The sequence below is a fragment of the Lampetra planeri genome, unplaced genomic scaffold (genome assembly GCF_965212315.1).
Source record: "Lampetra planeri unplaced genomic scaffold, kcLamPlan1.2.h2 scaffold_1932, whole genome shotgun sequence".
NCBI classification, from domain to species: domain Eukaryota; kingdom Metazoa; phylum Chordata; class Hyperoartia; order Petromyzontiformes; family Petromyzontidae; genus Lampetra; species Lampetra planeri.
This window is the reverse complement of record NW_027614683.1, coordinates 4,556-14,213: the sequence shown is the minus strand read 5'-3', so window position 1 is coordinate 14,213 and position 9,658 is coordinate 4,556. Positions and strand designations below refer to the sequence as shown.

The window sequence follows — 9,658 nt, the reverse complement described above, 5'->3', positions numbered from 1 at the left end:
CTGGTACCAGCGGTGTCAAGATCGGCCTCAGTGGAGGAGGCTCGTGAAGGACGCTGCTGGGCAGTTGGAGGCAGTCGCCCTCCAACAACAACGGAGGGCGGAGGAGCGACACTCACAACAACGAGCGGAGCGCCGGGTGGCTAAAGCACAGCGAGTTGGTACAGTAGGGGGCACAGGTGGTGCATCAGCCAGTCATCTCGGTCAGTCGACCCGTGGCACCTGCTGGGTCTGCCCCGTGACCTCCTGCCAGCGGGCGTTCGACACTTCACGTGGCCTCAAGGTGCACTTGGCCTGGCACAAGCGTCGTGCTGACGTCACCGCCACTTAGTGGCGAATGGCGGTTGTTGTTGTTGCGGGGTGGTGGTGTTGCAGGGTGGGGGTGGTGGTGATATTCCTGTGTGTGTGGTTGTTGTTGGTGGTGGTGATATTCCTGTGTGGGTGGTTGGTGTTGGTGGTGGTGATATTCCTGTGTGGTTGTTGTTGGTGGTGGTGGTGATATTCCTGTGTGGTTGTTGTTGGTGGTGGTGGTGATATTCCTGTGTGGTTGTTGTTGGTGGTGGTGGTGATATTCCTGTGTGGGTGGTTGTTGGTGGTGGTGGTGATATTCCTGTGTGGTTGTTGTTGGTGGTGGTGGTGATAATCCTGTGTGGTTGTTGGTGGTGGTGGTGGTGGTGATATTCCTGTGTGGTTGTTGTTGGTGGTGGTGGTGATATTCCTGTGTGGTTGTTGTTGGTGGTTGTGGTGATATTCCTGTGTGGTTGTTGTTGGTGGTTGTGGTGATATTCCTGTGTGGTTGTTGTTGGTGGTGGTGATATTCCTGTGTGGTTGTTGGTGTTGGTGGTGGTGATATTCCTGTGTGGTTGTTGGTGTTGGTGGTGGTGATATTCCTGTGTGGTTGTTGTTGGTGGTTGTGGTGATATTCCTGTGTGGTTGTTGTTGGTGGTTGTGGTGATATTCCTGTGTGGTTGTTGTTGGTGGTGGTGATATTCCTGTGTTGTTGTTGTTGGTGGTGGTGATATTCCTGTGTGGTTGTTGTTGGTGGTTGTGGTGATATTCCTGTGTGGTTGTTGTTGGTGGTGGTGATATTCCTGTGTGGTTGTTGTTGTTGGTGGTGGTGATATTCCTGTGTGGTTGTTGTTGTTGGTGGTGGTGATATTCCTGTGTGGTTGTTGTTGTTGGTGGTGGTGATATTCCTGTGTGGTTGTTGTTGTTGGTGGTGGTGATATTCCTGTGTGGTTGTTGTTGTTGGTGGTGGTGATATTCCTGTGTGGTTGTTGTTGGTGGTTGTGGTGATATTCCTGTGTGGTTGTTGTTGTTGGTTGTGGTGATATTCCTGTGTGGTTGTTGGTGTTGGTGGTGGTGATATTCCTGTGTGGTTGTTGGTGGTGGTGGTGGTGATATTCCTGTGTGGTTGTTGTTGTTGGTGGTGGTGATATTCCTGTGTGGTTGTTGTTGGTGGTTGTGGTGATATTCCTGTGTGGTTGTTGTTGTTGGTGGTGGTGATATTCCTGTGTGGTTGTTGTTGTTGGTGGTGGTGATATTCCTGTGTGGTTGTTGTTGGTGGTGGTGGTGATATTCCTGTGTGGTTGTTGTTGGTGGTGGTGATATTCCTGTGTGGTTGTTGTTGGTGGTGGTGGTGATATTCCTGTGTGGTTGTTGTTGGTTGTGGTGGTGATATTCCTGTGTGCTGTGTGATTTATTGGTGGTGGTGATATTCCTGTGTGGTTGTTGTTGGTGGTGGTGGTGATATTCCTGTGTGGTTGTTGTTGGTTGTGGTGTTGCAGGGTGGTGGTGGTGGTGGCGAGTTGTCCCCGATGCCGGACGGCACCCCACGGATGCCCTTCCCCTACAAGGTGCTCAAGTCCCTCGACGCAGAAATCTACCGCAACGTGGAGTACGACGCCTGGCTGCAGACTCGCAAAGGTGGGGCGAGCACAACCACCACCACCACCTATACCACCACCACCACCAAACCTACACCACCACCAAACCTACACCACCACCAAACCTACACCACCACCACCCACACCACCACACACACTCCCCTACACCACCACACACCCACCACCACCACCAACAACCACACAGGAATATCACCACCACCACACACACCCACACCACCACACACACCCACCCACACCACCACACAGCCGCTCGCTCGCCCAGTCATCCGCTCGCCCAGCCGCTCGCTCGCTCACCCAGTCTCTCGCTCACCCAGTCTCTCGCTCGCCCAGTCATCCGCTCGCTCGCCCAGTCATCCGCTCGCTCGCCCAGTCATCCGCTCGCTCGCCCAGTCATCCGCTCGCTCGCCCAGTCATCCGCTCGCTCGCCCAGTCATCCGCTCGCTCGCCCAGTCATCCGCTCGCTCGCCCAGTCATCCGCTCGCTCGCCCAGTCATCCGCTCGCTCGCCCAGTCATCCGCTCGCTCGCCCAGTCATCCGCTCGCTCGCCCAGTCATCCGCTCGCTCGCCCAGTCATCCGCTCGCTCGCCCAGTCATCCGCTCGCTCGCCCAGTCATCCGCTCGCTCGCCCAGTCATCCGCTCGCTCGCCCAGTCATCCGCTCGCTCGCCCAGTCATCCGCTCGCTCGCCCAGTCATCCGCTCGCTCGCCCAGTCATCCGCTCGCTCGCCCAGTCATCCGCTCGCTCGCCCAGTCATCCGCTCGCTCGCCCAGTCATCCGCTCGCTCGCCCAGTCATCCGCTCGCTCGCCCAGTCATCCGCTCGCTCGCCCAGTCATCCGCTCGCTCGCCCAGTCATCCGCTCGCTCGCCCAGTCATCCGCTCGCTCGCCCAGTCATCCGCTCGCTCGCCCAGTCATCCGCCCGCTCGCCCAGCCGCTCGCTCGCACAGTCGCTCGCTCGCCCAGCCGCTCGCCCAATCGCTCGCTCACACATTTACACCAGACAAAGGTCCCCCACCCCCCGTATAGCCTCATGACGACGATGATGACGGTGGTGGTGGTGGTGGTGGTTGTGCTGGTTGTGCTGGTTGTGTCACTCAGCTATGGAGCAGCAGAAGTTGGAGGCGAACTCTTCAGTGCAGTTCCAGGTCGGCGACAAATGTCAGGTGAGAGGTCACGGCCGGGGTGAGGGGGGGGGTCAGGGCTGTGCGAAGAGGGCAATTGCACCCTCATTCACTCATTCATTCATCCCTCCACTCATTCACCCATCCACCCATCCATTCACTCATCCATTCATTCACTCATCCACTCATTCACCCATCCACCCATTCACCCATCTACCCATTCATTCACCATGCACTCATCCACTCATTCATTCATTCATCCACCCATTCAACCATTCACTCATCTACCCCATCCACTCATTCACTCATTCACCCATCCACCCATTCACCCATCCACTCAATCACCCAGCCAGCCACCCACCCACCCACCCACTCACCCCCTCACCCAGCCACCCAGTCACTCAGCCACCCAGTCACTCAGCCACCCAGTCAGCCACCCACTCAGCCACCCAGCCACTCACTCACCCAGCCACCCACTCACCCATCCACCCATCCACCCATCCAATAATTCACTCATTCACTCATCCACTCATCCACCAATTCACCAATTAACTCATTCACTCATCCACTCATTCACCATGCACCCATTCACCTATCCACTCATTCACCATGCACCCACCCATTCACCATGCACCCATTCACTCGCCGCACCCACACAGACACAAAGTTCCCATCCCTCTGTGATCCACCAAACCCTCTTTTCTCCACCCAGGTGAGGTTGGAGGGCATGGGCCGATATTACAATGCACACATTCAGGAGGTTGGTGGAGGTGGAGGTGGATCAGGAGGTGGAGGTGGATCAGGAGGTGGAGGTGGATCAGGAGGTGGAGGTGGATCAGGAGGTGGAGGTGGATCAGGAGGTGGAGGTGGATCAGGAGGTGGAGGTGGTGGAGGAGGTGGAGATGTGACCCTCACGGTGTTCATTGAAGAGTTGGCAGAGCGGTGAGTCCATCATCGTCGCCGTCAATCCTCGCCAACTTCATCCACACATCTTCTTGGTTCTTTCGGTAAAGTCGCGTAGGTAGAAAAAAAAAAATGAAACTGAAAAATAATGTTTAAAAAAAAGTTGTAGTCGCGGCGAGTGGAAACAAAAAAATAAAAGCAAAAATAAGTATAACCCGTAAAAGCAAAGTTTTTCACTATAAATCCTTTATATGCGTGGCGGCTAGAGTCCTCTCGTCCTCTGGCTTGAGATGGCTGCCACCTATGGGTCAGATGATTGCATTGCACCATTAAGCAATTGGCAATTAAATATAATATTTTTTGTCCTAAAAAGTGTAAAATTTTGGAATTTTTTTTCAGGAACATTAATTGTCACGCACAACGAGTCTGCGTGGAAAATGTCAGCTCGATTGGATCACGGGAAGTGGGTTAAAAAACGACCTAAAGATTTGCACGGTCCTAAGCAAGCAAGCGAATTGAATATAAAGGATTTAATAATGTTGTTTTTAGTTTTATTCGGGTATTTATGAAAAATAAAATGTTGTTTTTAGTTTTATTCAGGTAGTTATGAAAAATAAAATGTTGTTTTTAGTTTTATTCAGGTAGTTATAAAAAATAAAATGTTGTTTTTAGTTTTATTCAGGTAGTTATAAAAAATAAAATGTTGTTTTTAGTTTTATTCAGGTAGTTATAAAAAATAAAATGTTGTTTTTAGTTTTATTCGGGTATTTATGAAAAATAAAATGTTGTTTTTAGTTTTATTTAGGTAGTTATGAAAAATAAAATGTTATTTTTAGTTTTATTCAGGTAGTTATGAAAAATAAAATGTTGTTTTTAGTTTTATTCAGGTAGTTATAAAAAATAAAATGTTGTTTTTAGTTTTATTCAGGTAGTTATAAAAAATAAAATGTTGTTTTTAGTTTTATTCAGGTAGTTATGAAAAATAAAATGTTGTTTTTAGTTTTATTCAGGTAGTTATAAAAAATAAAATGTTGTTTTTAGTTTTATTTAGGTAGTTATGAAAAATAAAATGTTATTTTTAGTTTTATTCAGGTAGTTATGAAAAATAAAATGTTGTTTTTAGTTTTATTCAGGTAGTTATAAAAAATAAAATGTTGTTTTTAGTTTTATTCAGGTAGTTATGAAAAATAAAATGTTATTTTTAGTTTTATTCAGGTAGTTATAAAAAATAAAATGTTGTTTTTAGTTTTATTCGGGTAGTTATGAAAAATAAAATGTTATTTTTAGTTTTATTCAGGTGGTTATGAAAAATAAAATGTTGTTTTTAGTTTTATTCAGGTAGTTATGAAAAATAAAATGTTGTTTTTAGTTTTATTCAGGTGGTTATGAAAAATAAAATGTTGTTTTTAGTTTTATTCAGGTAGTTATGAAAAATAAAATGTTGTTTTTAGTTTTATTCAGGTAGTTATGAAAAATAAAATGTTGTTTTTAGTTTTATTCAGGTAGTTATGAAAAATAAAATGTTGTTTTAGTTTTATTCAGGTAGTTATAAAAAATAAAATGTTGTTTTTAGTTTTATTCAGGTAGTTATGAAAAATAAAATGTTGTTTTTAGTTTTATTCAGGTAGTTATGAAAATAAAATGTTGTTTTTAGTTTTATTCAGGTAGTTATGAAAAATAAAATGTTATTTTTAGTTTTATTCAGGTGGTTATGAAAAATAAAATGTTGTTTTTAGTTTTATTCAGGTAGTTATGAAAAATAAAATGTTGTTTTTAGTTTTATTCAGGTAGTTATGAAAAATAAAATGTTGTTTTTAGTTTTATTCAGGTAGTTATGAAAAATAAAATGTTGTTTTAGTTTTATTCAGGTAGTTATGAAAATAAAATGTTGTTTTTAGTTTTATTCAGGTAGTTATGAAAAATAAAATGTTGTTTTTAGTTTTATTCAGGTAGTTATGAAAATAAAATGTTGTTTTTAGTTTTATTCAGGTAGTTATGAAAAATAAAATGTTGTTTTAGTTTTATTCAGGTAGTTATGAAAAATAAAATGTTGTTTTTAGTTTTATTCAGGTAGTTATGAAAATAAAATGTTATTTTTAGTTTTATTCAGGTAGTTATGAAAAATAAAATGTTGTTTTAGTTTTATTCAGGTAGTTATGAAAAATAAAATGTTATTTTTAGTTTTATTCAGGTAGTTATAAAAAATAAAATGTTGTTTTTAGTTTTATTCGGGTAGTTATGAAAAATAAAATGTTGTTTTTAGTTTTATTCAGGTAGTTATGAAAAATAAAATGTTATTTTTAGTTTTATTCAGGTAGTTATGAAAAATAAAATGTTGTTTTTAGTTTTATTCAGGTAGTTATGAAAAATAAAATGTTATTTTTAGTTTTATTCAGGTAGTTATAAAAAATAAAATGTTGTTTTTAGTTTTATTCAGGTAGTTATGAAAAATAAAATGTTGTTTTTAGTTTTATTCAGGTAGTTATGAAAAATAAAATGTTGTTTTTAGTTTTATTCGGGTAGTTATGAAAAATAAAATGTTGTTTTTAGTTTTATTCAGGTAGTTATAAAAAATAAAATGTTGTTTTTAGTTTTATTCGGGTAGTTATGAAAAATAAAATGTTGTTTTTAGTTTTATTCAGGTGGTTATGAAAAATAAAATGTTGTTTTTAGTTTTATTCAGGTAGTTATGAAAAATAAAATGTTGTTTTTAGTTTTATTCAGGTAGTTATGAAAAATAAAATGTTGTTTTTAGTTTTATTCGGGTAGTTATGAAAAATAAAATGTTATTTTTAGTTTTATTCGGGTAGTTCTAAAAAATAAAATGTTATTTTTAGTTTTATTCAGGTAGTTATGAAAAATAAAATGTTATTTTTAGTTTTATTCAGGTAGTTATAAAAAATAAAATGTTATTTTTAGTTTTATTCGGGTAGTTATAAAAAATAAAATGTTATTTTTAGTTTTATTCAGGTAGTTATAAAAAATAAAATGTTATTTTTAGTTTTATTCGGGTAGTTATAAAAAATAAAATGTTATTTTTAGTTTTATTCGGGTAGTTATAAAAAATAAAATGTTATTTTTAGTTTTATTCAGGTAGTTATGAAAAATAAAATGTTATTTTTAGTTTTATTCAGGTAGTTATAAAAAATAAAATGTTGTTTTTAGTTTTATTCAGGTAGTTATGAAAAATAAAATGTTGTTTTTAGTTTTATTCAGGTAGTTATGAAAAATAAAATGCTATTTTTAGTTTTATTCAGGTAGTTATAAAAAATAAAATGTTATTTTTAGTTTTATTCGGGTAGTTATGAAAAATAATGTTATTTTTAGTTTTATTCAGGTAGTTCTAAAAAATAAAATGTTGTTTTTAGTTTTATTCAGGTAGTTATAAAACATAAAATAAAAAAATAATGTTATTTTTAGTTTTATTCGGGTAGTTCTAAAAAATAAAATGTTGTTTTTAGTTTTATTCAGGTAGTTATAAAAAATAAAATGTAAAATAAGGTTATTTTTAGTTTTATTCGGGTGGTTATAAAAAATAAAATGTTGTTTTTAGTTTTATTCAGGTATTTATGAAAAATAAAATGTTATTTTTAGTTTTATTAAGGTAGTTATAAAAAATCAAATGAAAAATAATGTTATTTTTAGTTTTATTCAGGTAGTTATAAAAAAATTAAATGGAACAAAAAATAGTGTTATTTTTCGTTACTTTGTAGTTTTATTTTAGTTTTCTCTTCTTCTAGTTCTTTAGGTAAAGCCTCTAAAATGTAGTTCCACCTCGTGATGGTTGCTTCTGTTGCAATCGAAACGTCGAACTCTCCTATTTAATTTATTTTCTTTCTACGTTACTTTACCGAAAGTACCAAAGAGTGGAAAAAAACCCAAAACATTTATATTTAATATTTTATTTTATGCACCCAATAATGTTATTTTTATTTTATTTTTCTACCTACCACGTGACCTCATCGAAAGAACCAAAGAGTGTGGATTCTTGCAGTCACGAAAGCTTCAACCCATCATCACCAGCATCAACATCACCATCAACATCACCACCATCATCAACTTCACCACCATCATCAACTTCACCACCATCATCAACTTCACCACCATCATCAACTTCACCACCATCATCAACATCACCACCATCATCAACATCACCACCATCATCAACATCACCACCATCATCAACATCACCACCATCATCAACATCACCATCACCACAATCAACATCACCACCATCACCATGACCATCATCATCATCACCATCAACATCACCATGACCATCATCATCATCATCAACATCACCATGACCATCAACATCACCACAATTAACATCATCATCATCAACATCACCACAATTAACATCACTATGACCATCAACATCATCACCATCATCACCATGACCATCAACATCAACATCACCATGACCATCAACATCACCACAATCAACATCACCACAATTAACATCACTATGACCATCAACATCATCACCATCAACATAACCATGACCATCAACATCACCCCAATTAACATCACTATGACCATCAACATCATCACCATCAACATCACCATGACCATCAACATCACCACAATCAACATCACCATGACCATCAACATCACCACAATCAACATCACCATGACCATCAACATCACCACCATCACCATTAGCACCATGACTAGGTGACCGAGTCGTTTATACATCTTCGATGTGATGATGGTTGCTGAAGTCGACGGTGGTGATGGTGGTGATGATGGTGATGATGGTGGTGATGGTGGTGATGGTGGTGATGGTGTTTGTGGGTGGGTGGGTGATGGTGATGGTGATGGTGTTTGTGGGTGGGTGATGGTGGTGGTGATAGTGGTGATGGTGTTTGTGGGGTGGTGATGGTGGTAGTGGTGGTGATGGTGGTAGTGGTGGTGATAATGGTGATGGTGGTGGTAGTGTTGATGGTGGTGATGGTGTTTGTGGGTGGGTGGGTGGGTGATGGTGATGGTGTTTGTTTGTGGGTGGGTGATGGTGATGGTGTTGTGGGTGGGTGATGGTGGTGGTGATGGTGGTGGTAGTGGTGATGGTGTTGTGAGTGATGGTGTTTGTGAGTGATGGTGTTTGTGAGTGATGGCGATGTTGGTGTCCATGGTAATGTTGAAAGCGTTCATCAGTTGGTGGAGGATGATGATGATGATGGGATCTTGTTAACGGTGATGCTGATGTTGGTGACGACGACGACGACGTTGATGACGACGTCGATGATGACGACGAGGGTGATGACGTCATCGATGTTGATTGTCGCCACGTGTAGACACGTGGTGCTGGCCCGTGACGTGAAGCCCATGACCCACGTGACGCCCATCTCCACCTGGGGCGGCCTGGCCAACGCCCTCAAGCCTGGCCCCGCCTACTTTCAGCACAAACTGCACCCCGCCTACCTGCACGGGCTAGGTACCAGGCTAGGTGCTGCACCTCGCCTTGCCTGCACCACCACCGCCAACACCACCGACACCAGAACCACCACCACCCACGACACCCCTCCCCTCTTCCCCCCTCTCTCCTCTCCCCTCCCCTCTCCCCCAACCCCCTCCCCTCTCTCCCCCCTCTCCCCCCTCCCCCCTCCCCTCTCCCCCAACCCCCCTCCCCTCTCTCCCCCCTCTCCCCCCTCCCCCCCTCCCCCCTCTCCCCCCTCCCCCCTCCCCCCTCTCCCCTCTCCCCTCCCCCCCAACCCCCTCCTCTCTCTCC

At 41.6% G+C, this 9,658-nt stretch overlaps 1 protein-coding gene across 1 annotated transcript; it reads left to right on the top strand.

The window, feature by feature from the left end:
• Window positions 1-1,775: 1,775 nt before the first annotated feature.
• Window positions 1,776-9,364, top strand: LOC144740143 (UDP-N-acetylglucosamine transferase subunit ALG13-like; the record flags this gene model as incomplete). Its single annotated transcript, XM_078623023.1, has 4 exons — window positions 1,776-1,923; window positions 3,002-3,066; window positions 3,737-3,966; window positions 9,225-9,364. Coding segments are annotated over exons 1-4 (544 nt in total), but the record flags the coding sequence as incomplete, so codon positions are not given.
• Between the last annotated feature and the right edge of the window lie 294 nt (window positions 9,365-9,658).